The sequence below is a fragment of the Microtus pennsylvanicus genome, chromosome 5 (genome assembly GCF_037038515.1).
Source record: "Microtus pennsylvanicus isolate mMicPen1 chromosome 5, mMicPen1.hap1, whole genome shotgun sequence".
Classification (NCBI taxonomy): Eukaryota; Metazoa; Chordata; class Mammalia; order Rodentia; family Cricetidae; genus Microtus; species Microtus pennsylvanicus.
In genome coordinates, this window is record NC_134583.1 from 72,237,387 (window position 1) to 72,258,861 (window position 21,475).

Here is a 21,475-nt window from a genome sequence, read left to right on the forward strand (position 1 = left end):
CCCAAGCCAAGCCTCGTGATCCTCGAAAACTGCAAGCCCCAGGATGCAGCGCGGCGCAGGGACCCAGCGCCCCGCGCGGGCCCGCGAGCCACCGCCCTGAAACTAGGAAGACGCCCGATTCCTTTGCCCGCCACGCCGCCGGGCGTGCGCGGAGCCTGCCGGGACTTGTAGTGTCCTTGGCTGGGAGTGCCCGCTCCGGAATCTCAGTCGCCGTCTGGTGGGGTAGAGGCGGCGCGTGCACGCGTGCGCAGTGCGCGGGCGGGCCGTCGTGGGCGCCGCTCCCGGCAGCTGAGTGCCTGAAGGAGCCGGGTCCGCGTCGGCGCGGGTGCTCCGGGCGGAGGCCGCGGTAACGTGGGGCGTGAGGCGCGCAGCTCGGGTGTGGGTGTGTGGAAGGGGAAAGCGGGGTGAGGGACGCGAAGCTGAGGCGAGTGGGAGGCGGCCGCCGGCTGCTGAGGGAGCGCGGGGCCGCGCCTCCTCGCGCGTCCGCGGGCGCGCGTGCACCTGGGCGAGGCCGGGCTCACCTGTGCGCGGGCTCCTTCGCGCCCCGCGGCCCGCCCTGGGGGTCCCCTCCAAGGCCCACGGCCCCGCGTGTCCTCGCTGTCGCCTCCGCGGCTCGGCCCCTCTCCGGGATCCCGGTGGCGACGCCTGTCGGAGCGGCACGGCTCCTGGGCCGTGTCCGCCTCATCATCCCCGCCGCTCGCTCCCGCACAGTCCGGCTTCCCCGCGTGTGCGGACGGCGGGTGGCACGATTGGGAGTGCCTCGGCCAAGGTCACGCGGGTGGGACCCGGGAGGTGCCCGGAACCGGGGCTGGGGACTCGCAGGAGGACAGCGTCGGGGGGCGGCCCTGCCCGGCTTGTGGTTCCTTTCTGATGCTTTCTATTGACCCTCCCGGGAGAGCGTCCGGGAAGAAAGTGGTGTCAGGTTGAAAGCGCCCTGCTGTGCGTGCTGCTCTGCCTTTGCTAGAATCCCCGTGCTGCCTGCTGCGACACCCCAGCGGAGCCTCGACCGAGGGCCAAGTCAGTTCAGAAAGTGACTTGCTGGTTGGGGTCAGATCCCGGGGACAGGTTTAAGGAACAGATACCCAGGTAGTTGATGGCATTTAGGTTTCTAGTTCGCCTTCCCATTCTTTCTAATACTTGCTTGGATAAGTCGGTCGTTATCTATTGTAATGGGATTTTCTGTACTGTAATGAAGTCGTTGCCCTTTGTAAATTAGTTTTCTACCTAGAAAAGCTTGTTTCCTGTGTGTTTAATGACCGGAACAAATAGCCCACTCCAAGGTTTATACCATTGTCTTATCTTAAAACTGTAGAGCAGTTTGCTTTATTTCCCTCCGAGGAGCTAGCGTCTATGCTTTTCTTCGCTGACTACCACTGGAAGAATCTACTGCAAAGTTTATGAGAACGTTAAGTGACTCAAGCTTTGGAGGCAAAACTGAAAAACCATTTTTAGTTTACTGCTGGACTTGAGGAACTATTACTTCAAAAATAGTAACATGCATTTTGAATGCAATGCGTGCGTCTTAATTTTTTTTCTTGCCGACACACTTGTGGCAAAGCATTTTTCCTCAAAATTTAATATTCCATATTTTGTACTAACTCTCTTCTTAGGGAAAGTTAATTTTTTTTTAAGAGCAGAGGTACGTTTAAACTGGAATACTAAATCAGACAGAATTCAAATTAATAGTTTATTTTATAGTGTTATAAACCACACAGTGTGCCAAGTGACAGATTTCTCCTGAGAAGTAACCCTGTGTCAGGGGATGTACGGTGAATCTGGGCTTGTAGTAAAGGGTCAATAGCTTGCCACAGCAGGGAAGTGGTATATACATGTTGCTTTCTATCTCCCTTATCCTGTTCGCCAATAGTTTCACTGTTGCTGTTGCGGGGAAAGGAGCAGGTTTGTATCTTTTTTTTTTTTCTGTCTGGGTTTAGCAATGTAGCAAAATAGGAAAGAGGTCTTGTATACATCTGTTTGGCGGAGACTGAGACAGCGGGACAGGATAAGTATACAATTGTGAGGAAGCGGCGGTGAGTTCATAAGCAGGAAGGACCTTTTTAGAAGTATTTAAGGATGTTAAGAATAGCAGTGGATTCTTTCTAAACAGTTATTGTGGGCAGTGTTCAGAGATGGGATAAGATATTGTGGGCAATGCCCAGGAAGACACTTGAGAAAGGTGGAAGCTTCCATCTCTGTGGACTTTTCTACTGATAACATGACTTCTGGGCCTAAGGCTGAGCGAAAGTTCTTTACTGTTATGCGCCTAGTTAGATTGCAGACCCCCCTCCCCCCCATATTTCCTAAGCCAGAAGGAAATGTAAGAAATAGTTAATTAGTATGATTCAAATCAGACTTTTATCATGGTCATGTTGTGTGGTGTGCACGTGTCTTGTTCTTGTTTAGAAGCTGTCATGTAAGAATGAGGAAGATGGCTTTTGGTAGATTGTAGTGACCGTACAGATGTGCCAGTAGCTACTCTACTCTGACTAAGAAGTTTCAAGACTGTGGTAGTGATGCTTTTAAGCATCTACTGAATGCCAGCTGTGAGCTGAGCATACATGAATAATCACTTTCCATATGCCCAAGCAAAAAATTGCTTCGGATCTGTAATAATAAAATAAGATGGGTCCAGTAGGAAATAAACATCAAATTTTAGTTTTATTAATTTACTCATTTATTTCGACTATTTATGAGTATGCAGTATTTGAGAATGGATTGAAATTACTTCATGTGGGAGAAATAGTCAGTAGCTTTAGATGCCTGCCTGTAATACTCAGTTGTTTTAAGAAATGCTTGTATGAATGTTTTCATACAAGAAAAAGACATCCCCTTGAGGCTGCCTTTAAACTCAGCACTTGGGAGGCAGAGGCAGGTGGATCTCTGTGATCAGGCCAGCCTGATCTACATAGTGAGTTCCAGGACCCAGGACAACCAGAGTCACATAATAGAACTTGTCAAATAAATAAATAAATAAATAAATAACTGACATCCTGTGGATAACTTGCCACATAACTAGGGCTCTGTAACAGTTAAAGAGTAACTAAGCAGTAGAAGGGTTAATAGTTTTCCTTGTAGTTTCTCTATGATAAAGAATATGTACATTTGTGATTCCTAGAATATATTTAAGTGAACATTTGTTTGATGAGCCATTGGACAAATTGAATAGCTTTGATTTTTAAATGATAGTGCTTTGGCAAATTTTATACCATACTTTCTTTGAACATGGAATTTTTCTTGCATGTAAAAGAAAATTAGAGTCATTTAGGATTTGAATGCCTTTTAGAATAAAATACTGTTTGAAAATGAAACTCTTAATTTGACTTGTCAGTCTGAAAGCTTTACACTCCAAAAGTTGTGGTAATGCCTTTAGGCAACTGTGCTTTTTATAGTTTAACCAGTGAGTTCTTGGTTCTGGATTCTGTTTATCCTTTTCTTGAAGAAAAGATAGTCGTTAGCAGTGCCAGAGTTAGGGGTGATCTCAGAGTGCTTCTGATGCAGCTTTTTAGCAGGTATAGTAAACGCTCCCTGAGAATTTCCATGTCGGGTGTTCCCTTCCATTACTAAGGGTGGTTATGCAGGTCCATAGGCTATTGTATTATTGAGAAGTCTGAGCTAGTGACAGTAAACGTAAGACAGTTTTAATGTTCATTGGTTTCAGTCGTGCTTGAAGGATCTTTCTTTTTTTTTCTCATACCCCAAGATTAAGGCTAGCTTTTCTATCATTTACAGCTATTAAAAGCTCAAGTCAGACAGAGCTGGGCGTAGTGGCTTACTCCTTTAATCCCAGCACTTGGGAAACAGAGTCAGACAGATCTCTGTGAGTTACAGAACAGTCTGTTCTACATAGTGAGTTCCAGGACAGCCAGAACTACATAGTGAGACCCTATCTAGGACCCCCCCCCCCCCAAAAAAAAAAGCTCTAGTCCAATCTATTCCAATTTAAAGCATCTGTCCGATATTTAATTTAGAACTACTTTCCTCTCTTACCCAGAGTCTGGCCACTTACTGCCTGAAGCTCTTGGGATACAGAGGGATTGCTATTTATTATTATGTAGCTTTTGCTGTACCTCTTTGGGGATCTGCTTGGATAGGGACTGGTCAGAAGAATGGAAAAATGCACTTATTCCTTATCTGTTCCTCCTTAATTAATGGTGGCGGGTCTGACACACAAGCTGATATTACTGGTGAGTTTTTGCATGGTGACTCCCTGCTGCACAGTTCCTGCATATGAAATTTCTCTGGCCAGGCCTTTTCCATTTCTCACACCACCAGCTTGTTCCTTTTAGTGTGTAGGGGTGAAGAGGGTTAAGGATCTTTTTCTTTATAGTCAAGTTTTTTGATGATGCCAAGACTGCTTGAGTACCACTATGCCTGCCATTGCTGTTCAAGCCACTGGAAACTCACTTCTTTGCTTGCGGGCTGCTTAAGACTGCCTTTCTGTGCCTGCTGCTTTCTTGGAGGCAGAGCCTGTTGCATAGTCTGCTGTGCAGGCTGAAAGTGAATTGGAACATGCAGTGCCAGTCTCCCTGTCTCCTAGGCATTCCAAGTTTTAGTGAATAGAATGTCTATTTGCTGGTGAACACTTTCTGTCTTCTCCCTGAAGACATGGGACACTTCCCTCTCTCTCTGTCAGTTACTTCTACTGAGGAAAAGGATGTTAAGGAGGTACTTGGAGTGCCAGAGCCTTGAGAGCTGTATGTGGCAGGTAGGTGAAGGCCATGCCTAATTGCACAGCTGTCTGTACAGTGTAGATGCTATCCCCCAAATGAGCTACCTATAGTTTAAAAAGATTTCATCATATTTCATGCATGTACAGGTTTTTTCTTGTCATATTGTTGCATTAGCAATCGTGTATATATATTTACTTGTATGTGTTCAGTGTTGTAAGTAATCTAGGGGTGCTGTGCAGCAGAAGGAGAAGGCCTGAGTTATATGAAAATACTGTAGGTTGTTGAGCAGCACAGACCTTGGTATCAGTGGGAGTCCTGAAACCAATCCCCATGGGTAAGGGAGAACAACTGAATGTTCTCTGCTCCGTCTGTGTGGGTTTCTGGTCCATACAGCATCTGATTAACAAATAGTATGACATTCTGTGGCCTGAGGTCTTTCAGTGTAAAATTCACATTTTCCTTCCTTTTTCTTCTGTCTGTTTTTTGTTTTGTGTCTTAAGAGCCTTGCTTCTTTCTACCCAGCTGATGAGATGGCAACTGAATGTTAATTTGTGACTGAGTTTTAAATCCATCTATGCCTCAGTACATAAATCTAGCTGAAGAGTAGATGTGAGGCCGTGGGCTGATCTTGGAATTTTATGTTTTTTTTTTCTGATGCTTTCTTTACTGAGAATATAAATTCAAATGGGAATCTAGTACCAGGGCCTTTTTTTTTCTGTCATCTAAACAAACCAGTTAAATCTGCTACATGACTTTTTATCTGATAAAGGAAAAGCAGCTTTGTATCTGGAAATGCAGTAATTATGGGTAGTGACTTCACACTTCATTCAGAAGGTAGTTTGTGAACACCTTCCACCATGCTGTTGTAGGTTTTGGAGAAATGGAAGTGAGTTAGCAAAACAAAAGTCCTGCCCTCAGGAAGCTCGCACTGTTAGGTGTTGGATGTGCTAGAGTGCAGCAGGGAGAGAAGACGAGAGGTGGGCTTGGGAGGTTCTGCAACTTTAGCTAAGGTCGTAGGGAGGTCTCCACTGAAGGAAGCGAAGAGGCCCTGCCCTGCACTGCACGGGGAGCTTGTTTGGTTAGTCTGCTGACAGATGATTGAGTGGGTGGGTGGGGGTGTACTGGGATGGCAGGGAGTAGGGAGGTGGTGAAGCCTTATAGATCTTTGTAAAGGCCGTCCCTGGTTTTTACTGAGTGGCATGGGATCCTGTTGAAATGACAGTGTTTCAGCCTTGGATGAACAGGAAGGTACTGGTCACTGGGTTCAATCCCAGAATTTCCTCTAGAGTTGGTCTTGAGAAGGGGTGGAGTGGGGCGTCATCTGACCATCCAAAGCGTCAGAGTTTTCAGAAACTCAGAGTAATTCTACTGAACAGCTGGGGTTGGCATCCACTTTACTGCAGGTTTTTGAGTAGTAGGAGATTCTGTGTAGTGTTAGGGGACACGGGCTCCCCTCATTTGAATTCCGGCTCTGTCTCTTCCCAACCCTGTGCTTTGGGCTTTGATTCTTCTCATCTGTAGTATTGTTGTTATAAAGATTAAATTAATATTTAGAACAGCATCTAAAAAGAAGTAAATGTCTTTGTTTTTATTGAGTAAACTCTTTTGAGTTGTGTTTATTCAATTATGGGATTGCTTTGATTGTAGTGTTGAGAACGGGTTGCAGTGGGGCAAATACTGAAAAAGCAAGGCAGTCCGTGCAGCAATCCAGGGAGCAGCAAGAATGGAAAGTGGAAGGAATCTTTATATATTTAAAACACAGAACCAACAGGATTTATTGATGTATTGGACATGGAGTGAGAAAGGAGAACTTTATTCAAGCATGACTCTGTGAGGTACTTTGCTGGAACTATTGAAAGGAGGACATGGTGGTTTTCTTAGATGGACAAGACACGAGAGTCAGGTTTATGAGGGGAGTGTCTGGGTTTAGTTCTGTGAGTTGCAGATGTATGTTAGGGAAGTAAGTGGATTATATATTGTGGGCCGTGCATCCATGAGTCTATAGAGTTCAAGGATGTTTAAGACTGAAGGTTCCAGGCTGGCGCTCTACTGTTTTAGACATGTGAAAGTGAGCTCACCAAGAGACCAGGTTTAAATAGAAGTGAAGCCTTAGACCTTCATTCATAGATCTGGGAGAGGAAATGCCCCTGAGTATTTCTGATACTCTTTAGGATGAAAGACAATTATAATTATTTCATTTTAAAAAGAGACTTTATTGAGAGATAGCCCAGTATAATTCATCTGCTTAAAGTTAGTTCATTGATTTTTAGTGTATTTGCAGCTGTATAGCTGTTACCAAAATTTTGAATATTTGTATCATTGCCCCCCCCAAAACCCCACATACTTCCCATCCTCATGTCTTCATTTCCTACCTACCCTCCTGTAAGTAGACAGCTGCTGATCTACATGATTTACATGTTTATTCTGGATATTTCATACCAGTAGAATCCTATAGTGTGCTTTACTAAGAGAGAAGCCATATCCATTAAGACCAAGTGTCTGAATTCATTAGATTTTAAAACACTTGGTAAAGGTGGGGCTAGACGATCTCTTCATTGAAAAGATACATTTTCCTCTTTGTGATTAGTAAGAAAATTGTGAGGTAGTATTTTGAGGCTATTTGATTTTTTTTTCTCCGTTTCATTTGGTGGTTGTAATATCCGTTGGGATGTTTGCATCTGATCACTCAGTGGTGGCATTACATACAGTGATGATTTGCTGTTGCTGTCATGTTTCCAAAGATCTAGAGTTCACAGAATTTCAGATTCAGATACATTTGTGCAGAGGTTTCTTTTTTCTGTTTGCCCTTTTTTAGGCTCTCAGGCTATAGTACTTTTCTGTGAGGAAGCACACAAAGTCTGATTGTATCTTTTTCTGTGCATTATCTATTCATGTCTGAGTCATTTTTTGTTGAATTTTTGATATTTTTTTTATATTTCTTGGCAATGGAAAATAGCCCTTTGTGGAATAAGTTGCAAACATACTCTGTTAACTTTGATTATGCACGTTAATTTTTGCCATCCAAATTTTTAAAAAACATTTATTTATTTGTTTATTATGTATATAGTATTCTTCCAAATTCTTTTAAAATTATTTGTGGTTATTTATCAGTGATTTCTTGAATTGTTACTATTTTATTTATTTGTTTATTTATTTATATATTTAAGATTTATTTATTTATTATGTATACAACATTCTGCCTCCATGTATGCTCACACGTCAGAGCAGGGTGCCAGATCTCAGTACAGATGGTTGTGAGCCACCATGTGGTTGCTGGGAATTGAACTCAGGACCTCTGGAAGAGCAGACAGTGCTCTTAACCTTTGAGCCATCTCTCCAGCCCTTATTTATTTATTTTTGAGACAGTGTCTCTCTCATAGCCCTGGCTGTCCTGGAACTCACTTTGTAGATGAGTTTAGTCTTTAACTTAGATCTGCCTGCCTCAGCCTCCCAAGTGCTGGGATTAAAGACAAGTGCCACCACACCAGGCTCAAGATTGCTGTTAACCTTTAAATTTGCTTTTTGATGTTAATCTTCCCCCTTTTGCCCAGTTCCAAGTAACTGGAGTTGTGTTGTTTATTGTGCAGCTTTTTGTGCCTGCCTTTTTTCTACTTGGTATAATAATGATTTTGAGATTAATCCAGACTGTTACATGTCAGTAACTACTTTGTACTATAAACCAGTGTTCCATCATTTAGCTGTGCTGCATTTATTGTCTGTTCATTTGCTGAGGAGCATCTTTGTCTCTAGTTTATAGCCTGTAAATGAAGCTGCTCTGAGCATTGTCAGTCTTTCTATGCTTGTTTTCATTTCTCTTGGGTTGATATGTGGGATGAGATGGGTAGGCTACAGGGTAGAATGATGTCTGAAGTGGCTTATTATTTTATATTTCTCATCAACAGTGTATACATAAATTATGAATGTTTTATGTTCTTGATACATTGTAATGTCAGTCTGCTTCATTTTAGCTGTTCTCTGGAGTATATGTGCTACTATTTATTTAAGCTCGGGATAACTGAAATGTTATTTACATGCAACCAATTTTACCCATTTTAGCATACAGTTCTGTGAATTTTGGCATAAGAATGCAACTGTGTAACTAGCACAATCAAAACGTGCCCCTCAAAAAAATCCTGAAAGTGTTTGTAGTTGGTCCTTTCCCTAGCCGTGTATCTTTCCTACATGGTGGGGTGGCTGCTTTCCTCTTTACTTTGCAAGAAGTTTATTCTTTTACTATCTTTTTTTTATCTTTTACAGTTTCATACATATATACAGTGTATTGTGATTATATTCACCCCCATTACCCTCTATGATCCACTTTCTTTTCTCTTTCAACTCCTTATTCTCCTCAGCTAGTCTCCTAGTGGCTGCAGGAAAGCTTGTCAGGAAAGGATGGAGCCCCATAGGTACTTCCTGTGTCTGTGATGGAATGTTGAAGGGCCCAGTTTGTGAAGGTAACCATAGCTGCTGTTTGTAATTGCAGTGGCAGTGTCATGTCTTGATGGCAGTATTTTGTGGCACTTCCCCTACTCCCTCCAGTTCTTTAATTCCCTCTTCACTTCTTCAATGGACCTGGAGAGGTGATGGTGATGTATATATCCTGTTTAGGACTGAGTTCTCAACAGTCACTGTTTCTTGACATTTTGATCAGATATGAGCCTCTACATACGAGAGATGAGCCTTCTGAAAAAGAAACTTCTTGGTCCTAGGCTTCCAGTGGCACTAGTCTGTAAGTTTATGGTAGTTTGACAGCATGTCCATTTAGGGCAACAGTGGTGAGGTAAGCTCTCCCTTTGGGTCTCTGGCTTTGATCGGGCTGTAATACCAGATGTATATTCCTTCCTGTGGAGCAGGCCTCCAATCCAATCACAAAATGGTTGGTTATCCCCAATACCAATTTAGCTACTGTCGCTGCAGGGGGCGTAGCTTGCCTGGTGCCTAGTATTATAGCACACAGGTCTACAGGTGGGTAAAATTATTGATTGTGTTTTTCCTTAGCAGCCTTTATAGCACCTTCCAGCACTGTGAACTTAATCAAGCTGGTGGGGAAGGACCCTCCAGCTCAGTTCCAGCTTGTTTTCTCTGTCCTGTAGCATGTAGACTTCATAGCTTTGATAAGCGCCTAGTTCACCACAAGTAAGGTATAAGACATTTCATCACACCCAAAATTTACCATTTTGAAGTCAGCCTTTTCTTTACCTGGTAATCTGTTCTGACTCCACAGCATGTTTAGTTTGCCTTCTTTCACTTAGCACATACAGATGAGATTTCCGTTGCTCTGTGTGTCAGTAGTTCAGCCCTTTCCAAGTAAAGCTCCATTGCACTGTGCTCACTCGGCCGCCGGTCAGCGGGTTGCTTCTGATTCTTGACACTTAGGAGTAATGCTGCCGTAAACAGTTGCTTACAGGATTTTGAGTGAACAGACCTTCATTTGATTTGGATAAATACCCAGAAGTGGAATTTCTGGTTTATATTGTGTGTATTTTTAACTTTATTAGAATCTGTTGCTAACTTGTTTTTCAGAGTTGCTAAACCATTTTGCACCCCGGCAGTGTATATGAAAGTTTGCTTGTCTCTACTAGGATGAGGGGTCCCCGCAGTGATGGGACTGTTGTGTTTCTGGACCCTATCATGGTTCTAATACTTGTCTCTCATCCCCAACAGTGGGTATTAGGTGCTTTGTTAGTTCTCTTCTAAGAATAATTGTAATCTTCAAAGCAACCCTATGAATAGTCATCAGCATTTCCACTTCTCAGAAGTCAACAGTGACTTCTGAACTTGGCACCTGCCCTGCTCTTCCATGTGCACATCCCCATACCCAGATACAGGCACACACACAATTAAAAATAATATCAGTCGAGCGTGGTGGCACATGACTCTAATCCCAATACTCAGGAGGCAGAAGCAGGAAGATCTCTGTTAACAGGAGGCCAGCCTGGCTATATATTGAGTTTTAGGCCAGCCAGAAATACATAGTGAGACTTTGTCTTAAACAAAAAATCAATCTTTTTATTTACTTATTTTTTTTTCTTTTTAAAATTTATTTATTTAACTTTATTATGTTTGTTGGTGTGAAGGTGTCAGATCTCATGGAACTGCATTTTCAGACAGTTGTGAGCTGCCATGTAGGTGCTGGGAATCGAACCCGGGTCCTCTGGAAGAGCAGTCAGTGCTCTTAACCGCTGAGCCCTCTCTCCATCCCCTATTTACTTATTTTTTAAATTGATTTTATTCAGCTGTGTTTTTTTTGCTCCCCTCACTTCCTCTCCCGTTCCCTTCAGTCTTCTCCCATGGTCCCCATACTCCCAATTTACTCAGGAGATCTTGTCTTTTTCTACTTCCCATGTAGATTAGATCCATGTGTGTCTCTCTTAGGGTCCTCATTGTTGTCTAGGTTCTCTGGGATTGTGATTTGTAGGCTGGTTTTCTTTGCTTTATTTTTAAAAACCACTTATGAGTAAGTACATGTGATAATGTCTGTCTGGGTCGGGTCTGGGTTACCTCACTCAATATGATGTTTTCTAGATCCATCCACTTGCCTGCAAATTTCAAGATTTTTTTTTTCTGCTGTGCAGTACTCCATTGTGTAAATGTACCACATTTTCCTTATCCACCATTAGTCGAGGAGCATTTAGGTTATTCCCAGGTTCTGGCTATGACAAACAATGCTGCTATGAACATAGTTGAGCACATGTCCTTGTGGTACAACTGAGCATCCTTTGGATATATACCCAAAAGTGGTATTGCTGGGACTTGAGGAAGGTTGTTTCCTAATTTTCTGAGAAATCGCCATACTGATATCCAAAGGGGCTGTACCAGTTTTGCAGCCAAAAAAATAAATCTTTAAAAAAATTAAAACCATGAATAATCTTAAAAGGTAGTTTATCTTGATTTATGAGGAAATTAAAGTTTGAATGGGTAATTTTTAGCACACTTGATTTTATTTTAGAAGGAAATCAAGTGAGTTATTTAATTGAGTAGATGGCTCTTCTTGGTCCACACCAGTTTGAAGTTGGATTTAGTGGCACATTTGTGGCAAACTTAAGTCCTAAATACTTTCTGCCAGTGCGTCCAATGTTGGTGTGAGCTCCTGTTAACTGGTCTCATCTGTAGTGGGGTTTGTGCTGCTTGTGGAATAGACTGAACTGTCGTCCAAGTTTAATCTTGATGTTTGCTTAGAAATTACTCTTCCTAGGGCTTACTGTTGCTGTTTTCATTCTACAGTGTAATGTTCAAGCCCAGAAATGCCTTATGTGGATCGGCAGAATCGCATTTGTGGTTTTCTAGACATTGAAGAAAATGAGAACAGTGGGAAATTTCTTCGACGGTATTTCATCCTGGATACCAGAGAGGACAGCTTCGTATGGTACATGGATAATCCACAGGTTTGTAAGAGCCCAAATCACCTTATAACAGCATAAAGAGTTGTATTTATTAGTGTTTGATGTAGATTGTGAGTTTGTCTTCCTGAACAGTTCATATTTAGATTTATTTCCACTGGTTTAACTTTCTCCCCCTGTTGGTACCTGTGACCTCTACTCCTATTTGAACTTCAGAGGATAAAATTAAGTTTATTTGATTGAAATTAAAATTTATCCTTGTACATGTATTTTCTCCCTCTTGTGAGGGAAGTACTCTTTTTGTAGAAAAATGTTGACTAATCACAGATTTAAGATACTCTGCCTAAGATTGTGAGTGTTCCTGTTTGGAAAACCCACTGGAATTCTTTGACACTCCTGGGCTCATGCAGTTCTTTCATCGTGTGCTGCCCCTTTGAGTGTCAGTCACCGCGATGAGTCTGTGACGGAAGTTGACTTTAATTTTGTTGTTTTCTTGAAAACTTTTGGCTAGATGTAAGAAGTTGAAAAATAGAATACTACTTTTAATTACTGAGAGATGGCTCAGTGAATCAAGGCACTGTGGCCAAGTCTGAGGACCTAGAATCCATATGGTAAAAGTAGAGAACAGACTCCCAAAACTGTTCTCTGACCTCCGCATTTGAGCATGATGTGCACGCCCTCCCTCCTGCCTCAATAAATATAAATAGAATATAAATTTAAAAAATCCCAGTTTCAAGATCAGTGAGAGATCTGGAATTAAAAATTTTCTGCTGAATAGTTGAAAACTTCTTGCCTGTGGAGCTCTTCATTTCAAATCAAAATTATTTTAAAAGCTAAAAATGGAGGTGTGTGTCATGGTGAAGTGAAGTATGTGGAAAGTGAGGAATGGGTCTGGCCAGCTTCCTACCCAGGGCGTTGATTGTATGGCCTGGATAGAGCAGGAATTTTAGAAAGGTCACCATAACCAGAAACAGGTCCCCTGTAACTAGTCTTTAGTTTTCATTATCTGTACTGATGTGATAAAATGTAAGTATTCATTTATATAGATTGGGGGTTACAGATGACCTTAGTATTAATTCAGTCTCCTCAATTTCTTCAATTTAGATATAGCTTGAATGACACACAGCTAAAAAGTATGTATCATATTTGAAATTGTCAATTATTATTTTTGCCAGAGCTAAAATCCAGTTCCTTGACTTTTCTCACCAGTCTTGACTTTACTCTCTGATTCTCTACCATGTAGGTTTAGCCCTTTATTTACAGGTAATCTTAGAAATTTGGGTGCATGGGATGGGTTATATTTTAATTCAGCTTACATTAGCTGTGTACTCGCTTTGTATGGTGAGACGTTTTAGCAGGCGGTAGCATCCTCTGTCAGTGTCCATGCAGAGCTTACTGACACTGTGTTACTCTTTTATCCCTGAGTCTAAGGACCGTCCTCAGGAGGCAGTTACCTGGCCGAGCAGGCAGCTGCATTGTTATTATCTTCATCTCCTTGGTCTGAGTCAGTGAGAAATAACAGGGCAGCAGGAATCAAAAGTTCATGTTGATTCCTTTTCCTCAACATATGAATCAGATTCTTGTCTTTTATGGTCTTGTGTGTTTAGCTGGAACATGATTCCCTCAGAAATAACATTGAATCTTCTTCGCAAGATCTCAGCTATTGGATCCTGCAGAGCCAGGGTGTAGGTTGTCAGCGTTTTACCCTGATTGACCTCTTTACAGAGGACCTTACATATGGTTCTTCTGAATTCCCCATAAAACCCTTTGTTATTTTTTTTTTTAATTCTTCTGCAGATTTTTCTTAAAATTCTCCCTTTTACCAAAACTTCTCAGTTAACAGATATATACAAAGCTAGATAAAAAAGGAAGTGTATTTGTTATCATGTATGAAACACAGACTTAGAATCAGAAAAAGGCATAGTTATAAAAAGCAGAGGGAGCTGACATTATACTGGAGATGGTGACATTTAAGATTGGATTTGACTTTGGCCCAGAAGTGGAGAAGAGATGATCCCTGGATTCAGGGTAGCAATGGCAAAGGAGTCACTGTAGGTCTCTACAGAGTGTTTGGATTAGTAATCCATCTTGGTAGGGAGGGGTCTTCTAAACTTCGCACTCAGCTAGGTCTTTTCACACTTTTTGTGCCTATGGGGGTGGTTGTAAGGCATGTGCTGGTGATTGCCCCCATTTGTACTAAGCTCAGGCTATCCCACTGAGAGCTAAACTTTTAGCCTTTCGTTTGTTGTTGCTGTGTTTTTTAAACAGGGGCACATAAAGCCCAAGCTGGCCTTAAACCCTTGATCCTCCTTCCTCTACCTCCTGTGCATTGGAATTACAGGTGTGGAACACCACACCCAACTCACATGAACTTTTTAAAAGACATTTGTTTTTTTTTTGTAATTAGTATATTGAGTTTTCTGAATATTGTATAGAATTCAAAGTCTTTTTTCAGTCCTTTTTTTTTTTTTTGAGTTTTTCAAGATAAGATTTCTCTATGTAACAGTCCTAGCTGTCCTGGAACTCACTCTGTAGACCAGACTGGCCTCAAACTCACAGAGATCCACCTACCTCTGCCTCCCAAGTGCTGGGATTAAAGTTGTGCGCCACCACCTCCTGGCTCCTTACAGTTTTTTTCTAGCTTAAGTGAACTTTTTAAAATCTTGTTTCAGTCAGTCAGTATAGTAGTCATTAATACCAAGTTTGTTTCACCTTTAAATATAAGGACTAAGCCATATGAGATTGTCAATTTAGAGCCATTTTGAATGACTGAGAAGTAGTAGCAACTTCAAATGGTTCCATTTCATCGTATATGTCCAAGTGCTTAAGAGCTTTGGTCAATAAGCAGTTTGTTTCGCCTCTCCTTGGAGAGCCACTTCCTTTTTTCTACTGCTTTCTTTGTCACTAGACTTCAGTCTACAAATCCACTCGAGTCTATTACAAGGACTCATTTTATGGCGATGTTTTGCTGAGGAAGTTGATAACGATACAGAATTAATGAAGTATCTATCTGTACTAGGAAGTGAATTTGAAGAGACTTGAAAAGTTTGGTATTTGGCTGAGGACTTCAAAGTATACACAGCACATTTCCATCAAAAAGGGAATGAGTTAATATTTTTGAAAGATAAAAAGCATTACAGTAGTTTATAGCATAGCACTTAAACCATTTAAATGATGTGTCCTCTGGCTGTTACACTCTTTCTACCTACTCTTCTTTTGGGTTCCCTGAGAGGAGGGATTTGATGGAGCCATCTTGTTTATGGCTGAGTTTCCAAGGTCTCTCACTGTGCACAGTGTCTGGCTGAGGGTCTCTATATATGTTCCCATCTGCTACAGGAGGAAACTTCTCTCAGAATGGCTGAGCAAGGCTTGGATCTACTTCCTGCTTGGGGTCAAGAGGCCAATATTCTTAAAGAGATATATTTGATAAGTTTTACTAGATCAATGTTAAATGGATAGTTTTTAAAAACTAATTAAAACTATATTGCTTTGTGTCTCTAAATATTCTCCCATTGCTTACATAAACAAAATTTGATCTTATAAATCTTTAAGCTCACAAAAGAATATTAGTTGAGCTACAATGAAAAAGACATCTCTTTAGCTCTAGGCTATACCATGATGGAGCATGGAGACTCACTTCCTTATCCCAGTTGTCATCTTTTCATTTTGTTTCACTTTTTTGCCTGCAGGGATTAGAACCTGTGGCCTCACAAATGCTAGGCTACCACAGAGCCACACCCACAGTCCTGTTCTGTTATCTTGATATCAGGTCTAGTAAATGTGTAAACCAAATGAAGTATATTTATAAAATGTTATTTAAAAATTTTCAAATGTTTTTAGTACATTTGAACTATATTATACAATACATAAATAATGTTGGGTAATAATTGTATTTTAATATTTATTTTTAGAACTTGCCTTCGGGATCATCACGGGTTGGAGCCATTAAACTTACCTACATTTCAAAGGTAGACTATATATTATTTTTAAAATTTAACTTTTTTGTTCTTTGGTGTTTCTGAGAAAGCCTCTTAACTATGTAGCCCAGGCTAGCCTTGAATTCTCCATCTTCCTGAGTGCTGGGATTATAGGGGTGTGTCATCCTGTGCAGTTTTCATTGCATTATTCTCATGTGAATTCCTGTCCCCAGGTGGGAGTGTGAACAGATCAAAATAGCTTCTCTCTGTCATTTAGCAGCGATGCTCAGGTTCCAGTAATATTGAAGATTGCCCCTGCTTACTGTGACTAGTTCTTTAAGTTGATGAAACTGGAATAAATATGAGAGTAATTTATAGAATATGACAAATTAGACAAGTAATATTAATTTTTATGATCGGTACGTGGATGTCACAAAAGGGAGAAATTGCTGAGGACAGAGGCGGAGTTGTACTGCTGGCAGCAGCAGAAGTGGAGGCAGGATTGCTAGTTTAAGGCCAGCTTTGGTTACCAGCAAGACACTGTCTGAAAATTAAATAATGAACAAAAAGACCGTAGAAAAGTCAGCTAACGGGTTCTGTCTTGAAGTTCTAGGAAAGAGTTGTTAAGTTTATATTACTTTTTAAAGGTTTTTTTCCCCCCAATTTAAAAAATTTCATTGCCCGACATTTTTAAGATTTTATTATTTGTATGTGTATGTACATACACATATTGTGTATGTGGGTGCCTGCAGATTTCAGAAGAGGGCATCAGATCCCCTGGAGCTGAAGTTAGATGGTTTTGAGCCACCTGACATGGTATTAGGAACTGAAATTGGGGCCTCTGAAAGAGCAGCAAGTGCTTTTAACCTCTGAACTCTCTCCACCCCCTATGTTTTATTTTGAGAAAAATGTGCACTGTCATCATGTTGAAGGAATGATGATGGTTTCTCCTTTTTATTTTGCTTTTACTGATTTCTGTTTCTTAAAATTGATTTTATGCCAGGCAGTAGTGGCACATGCCTTTGAGTTCAAAGCCAGCCTGCTCTACAGAGCAAGTTCCAGGACAGCCAGGACTGCTACACAGAGGACAGCCAGGACTGCTACACAGAGTAACCCTGTCTTGAGAAACCAAAATGAATGAATGAAATAGATTATGTAGTACTAAATTTTAGTTTTCAAAAATTTAGGTTGTATGTTTGTTTAATAACCTTTTTGTTTGTTTTTTACTTTTTTAGACAGGGTCTCATCATATAATCTTGGTTGTCTGTGAATTCACAATGTAGTCCGGGCTGGCCTTGAATTCAAAGATCTCCTTGACTCTGCCTTTAGAGTACTGGGATTCAAGGTGTAGTAAACCATGCCAGGGTACTTTTTTGGGGAGGTGAGGGACAGGGTCTTTTTGTAGTTTTGACTGTTTCAAAGATTACTATGCAGTAATCTAGACCAGGCTGGCCTTAGACTCACAGAGATCCATCTGTCTCCCAAGTGCAGGATTAAAGAAGACCACCACTGTCCCTTTTTTTTTTTTTAAAATTAATGTTTTGTAGAGTTAAGATTAAGTTACCAAGGTGCTATGCTAGCCCTATGGGTTTGTTTGTGTGTGTAACTGTTTTACACAGAAGTTTGAGCATCTGTTGATAATTTAAAATATGAGGTGCAAATGTTAGTACTATTGACTCTTTTAGTACTTTTGATGGTAGTGACACACTTAGTACTTCTGAGCATATGCCATTGTCTTGTGGCAGGTGTGGATTGCTTTAACAGGACACTAGTCTGCCTTGTTTTAGGGTTTCTATTGCTGTGAAGAGACATCATGACCACAACAGCTCTTCTAAGGAAAATATTTAATTGAAGGGACTTGCTTATAGTTTTCAGAGGTTGAATCCTTTATCATCATGGTGGGGAACATGGCAGTGTGCAGGCAGAAATGGTGCTGGCTACATATTGAAATGTAGGCCACAGGAAGTCGACTGAGACACTGGATAGTATCCTGAGCACAGAAAAGCTCAAAACCTGCCCCCACAGTGACATACTTCCTCCAGACAAGGCCATACAACAACAAACCCACTCCTCCTAATAGTGCCACTCCCTGTGAGATTATTGGAGCCAATTACATTCAAACTACTATAGCCTCTATTTAAGATAACCATCTTTATACGTAAAATACTTGGTTATCAGTTTTATAATACAGCATTTGTTCTTATTGGCAAAATATATCTGTATTGTTCCTGGACAGTATTTTTAAACAGAAACATTTCTGCTCAAGCCAAACTGTAAAATTTCAGAAGACAAATAATTTTCTGTAAATTGAGACATTGAAAATGTATTTCAGAGCTGGGTGGTGGTGGTGTACGCCTTTAATCCCAGCACTTGGGAGACAGAGGCAGGCGGATCTCTGTGAGTTTGAGGCTAGCCTGGTCTAGTTCCAGGGCAGGCACCAAAGCTACAGAGAAACCCTGTCTCGAAAAAACAAAGCAAAACAAAACAAAATTGTAGAAAATGTTTTTCAGAATGACTTGCAACCTACCTCTGTGGAGATGGAGATGGTTATTGGAAGAAGTAGGATTCCATTGTAAGAATGGAATTTTGACCCCCAATTTCCTTGTTACCCATGGTACATGTACACTACAATGCAAACGTACTGCCAAGTGTTTTTCACTGTCCACAGAGTGACACACAAGGATTAGTTGTAATAAACTGCTGAGAATGGAGTACTGCCTACCAACCTGTATCTCATTTGTTGCCTTGTAGTTTTTAAAATGGAGATTGTTCTTGAAATGAAGTATTAGTTACCTCAGCGAGGCAGGCAGGGAGTGGCCACTGTTTCCCCTGCTTCACTATTCCGAGTTAAAATGTAACCCTGTTTGTGTAGTGCCTCTCCTTCAACTCTGTAGTTTGGACTATACAATTTTATTGCTCCACTTTAGGCATGCGATTTTCCCTAGGATTTATTCCTGAAACAAACTTCATCGTGACTGGGCTGTGAATTGGGATTTGTCAGGAATTCATTTTGAAATGCCAAATATGAGTCCTGTCACTGGGAACAGCCCAGCAGAGGTCACGAATAGGGTCTGAGGGAACTTACTCAGAGGAACAGCACTGCGGTAGTGTGGCTAGTTGTATCAGCTTATGAGACGAGCTGTTCTGCACCTCATGACCTCCAACAGGAGGAGGGTGAGTGCCATGCTGACTCCTCAAAGAGATGAAGGCCTTCTGGGCTTTGGACTTGAGATAAACAAGCTTGCAGTCTACCATCTTCACTTCAGTTGACTGCCAACATAGAAACAAGTTTGGGATATCCATAGTTTTTTTTTTTTTTTTTTTTTGGTTTTTCGAGACAGGGTTTCTCTGTGGCTTTGGAGCCTGTCCTGGCACTAGCTCTGTAGACCAGGACCATAGTTTTTTGTATTCATTGAGGGCATGCTGTAGATTATGTTATAAAAGTGTGTGTGACAACGCCTACAGGTACACTTTCAACTTCACATTTTCTGGAAAAAAGAAGTTATTCAAAGAAACTGTAGAAGTATCATTTGTCTTATATTACAATTGGGACCCAGATTATTCTGCATCTAATTTGCTATCTTTAGATTGCTTTTAAATTTTAATTTCAGATTGGTATGCTAAGTGGGAAATTGTGCATGTGGAAGATTGTATAGTATTTGAAGCTGAGTATTGTATGTAACGTGGAGAAGGAGTAACTCAGACCTCTTTTTTTTTTTTACTAGGTTAGTGATGCAACTAAGTTAAGGCCAAAGGCAGAGTTCTGTTTTGGTAAGTAGCCATATTTACATTATTTTATTTTCTAAATGATAATCATTTTACCAACCTCCTCTTAGTTCTTAAAAAACAATTATTTATTTATTTATTTGTGTGTGTCACAACATTCGTGTGGAGATGAGAGAACAACTTCCAGGAGTCAGTTCTCTCCTGTTACCATGTGGGCTCAAGGGGTTGAACTATGCTTGTTATTTTAAATTAGGCTGAAAAAAAGTAATACAGTCACAAGAAACAAACCTATGGCTGAATAAATTTATATGAAATTCCTTTACACCTATCATCCAGGTGAGGGAATAAAACTTTGACCCTGGCTACCAACCCCACGTGTCTTTACTCTTCTCATTCTAGTCATAACCCCCCCACATTCATATGTAACTGTCGTGATCTCACCCAGCAGAATTTCAGGTAGTTTTTAGTTGTACCTTTTTTTCTCTGTTGACCACAGAAATAATGCAAAGGATGTTGTCTTTTGCAAGGGAATGAGATATTCACACCTTGGAGGCAGGAGGAGTTGAGGATGTTACATAGGCTGTGAATAGGTGTGCAGTGAATGCCTAGGACACATTGGGCTGTGGGAGAATAAGGAGGATTGGTGCCTCAAGGATCTCAGGCTAACTGACAGATATAATATCTGTCGTTATCATTCCAGCCGTCAGTAGACAGGGATATAGAGTCAAAGGTGCCACCATGGGTGAGGACACCCCATGCTGGGGGCCAGGTAAATCACGGACCACTTTTTACCACCAGTCACAAGAAAGAAGACCTCATGGGAAGATGTGTGCAGGGGAGGAGAACGTGATGTAGGAACTGGAGACAGGTGCTGGAGGCAGAGGTGTGCAGGGGAGGAGAACGTGATGTAGGAACTGGAGGCAGGTGCTGGAGGCAGAGGTCAGGGTGTGGTATGTTGACAAGCAGCACAGTTCATTTTGAAACAGGGAAGAAAGTAGAGAGTGCCTGAAGGTGAATGAGCTGCTGGCTCCACGCAAGGGACTTAAGCAGATGGGTGAGTCATGTGACTTAAGGTCTTAACCAGGATGGAACTGATGGGGTGTGAGAAGCTAGAAGAACGTTAGAAGTACAGAGACTTGGAGATTTGGCCTCTACCCAGGCAGATTCCATATCCTGACTGACTGGTTTGCAGTTCACTCTCTCTTGTATGCTGATTTCATTTCCTTTAGGCATATACCAAGAAGTGGCCTTTTTTTTTTTCTAATATGTAGAAATTAGATGTAAAAATGGTCTAAAAGTAGAAAGGGTCAGGGAAAGAGAAGAGAACCTTCTCTTCTGTGGAACAGTGTGGAGCAGGATGCTAGGGTGTGGTACCTAATCTTGTTTGTCATCTTATAGAATTTAGAACCATCATGAAAACAACCCTGTGGAGAAACAAGTCTGTGAGGGAGTTAATCTGACCTAGAGATTAGATTAACAGAGGTGGGAAGAACTTCCTAAATGTGAGTAGTACCAATACATGGGTTTGGGGAGGAAGTAAGCGGAGCACAGAGGTTCATCATTTTCTGCTTCCTGACTGTGGACGCAGTGTGACCTGCCACCTGCTGTGAGGGCTGTGTCATCTGGAACTGTAAGCGAGAATGGACCCTTCCTTCCTTAAACTGCTTCTGTCAGATGTTTTGTTATAGCAGTGAGGCAAGGAACTAAAACACGAGCAAGAGAGGATCCAGGGAGCAGGGGGACAGAATGGCTCAGTGAAACCTCTTGGCTTTTACAATTAGTGTGCATTAATATATGGAGAAATCTAGAGTGTGTTAAGAGA

General features: G+C 41.4%; 1 protein-coding gene across 9 annotated transcripts in view; it reads left to right on the forward strand.

Moving 5' to 3' along the window:
- The first annotated feature begins 206 nt into the window (after positions 1 to 206).
- The window catches only part of Plekha1 (pleckstrin homology domain containing A1), a 50,357-nt gene continuing 29,088 nt past the window's right edge, over positions 207 to 21,475 (forward strand). For 3 of the 9 annotated variants that reach the window (XM_075972520.1, XM_075972521.1, XM_075972516.1), the window contains exons 1-4: positions 207 to 346; positions 11,895 to 12,055; positions 15,922 to 15,978; positions 19,653 to 19,698. In XM_075972520.1, the coding sequence (XP_075828635.1) occupies positions 11,915 to 12,055; positions 15,922 to 15,978; positions 19,653 to 19,698 (244 nt within the window). In that variant the 5' untranslated portion in view covers positions 207 to 346; positions 11,895 to 11,914. Of the gene's footprint in view, positions 347 to 519; positions 1,087 to 4,684; positions 4,706 to 11,894; positions 12,056 to 15,921; positions 15,979 to 19,652; positions 19,699 to 21,475 lie in introns of those variants that run through there. The other 6 variants (XM_075972524.1, XM_075972523.1, XM_075972518.1 and 3 more) reach the window with 6 other exon arrangements.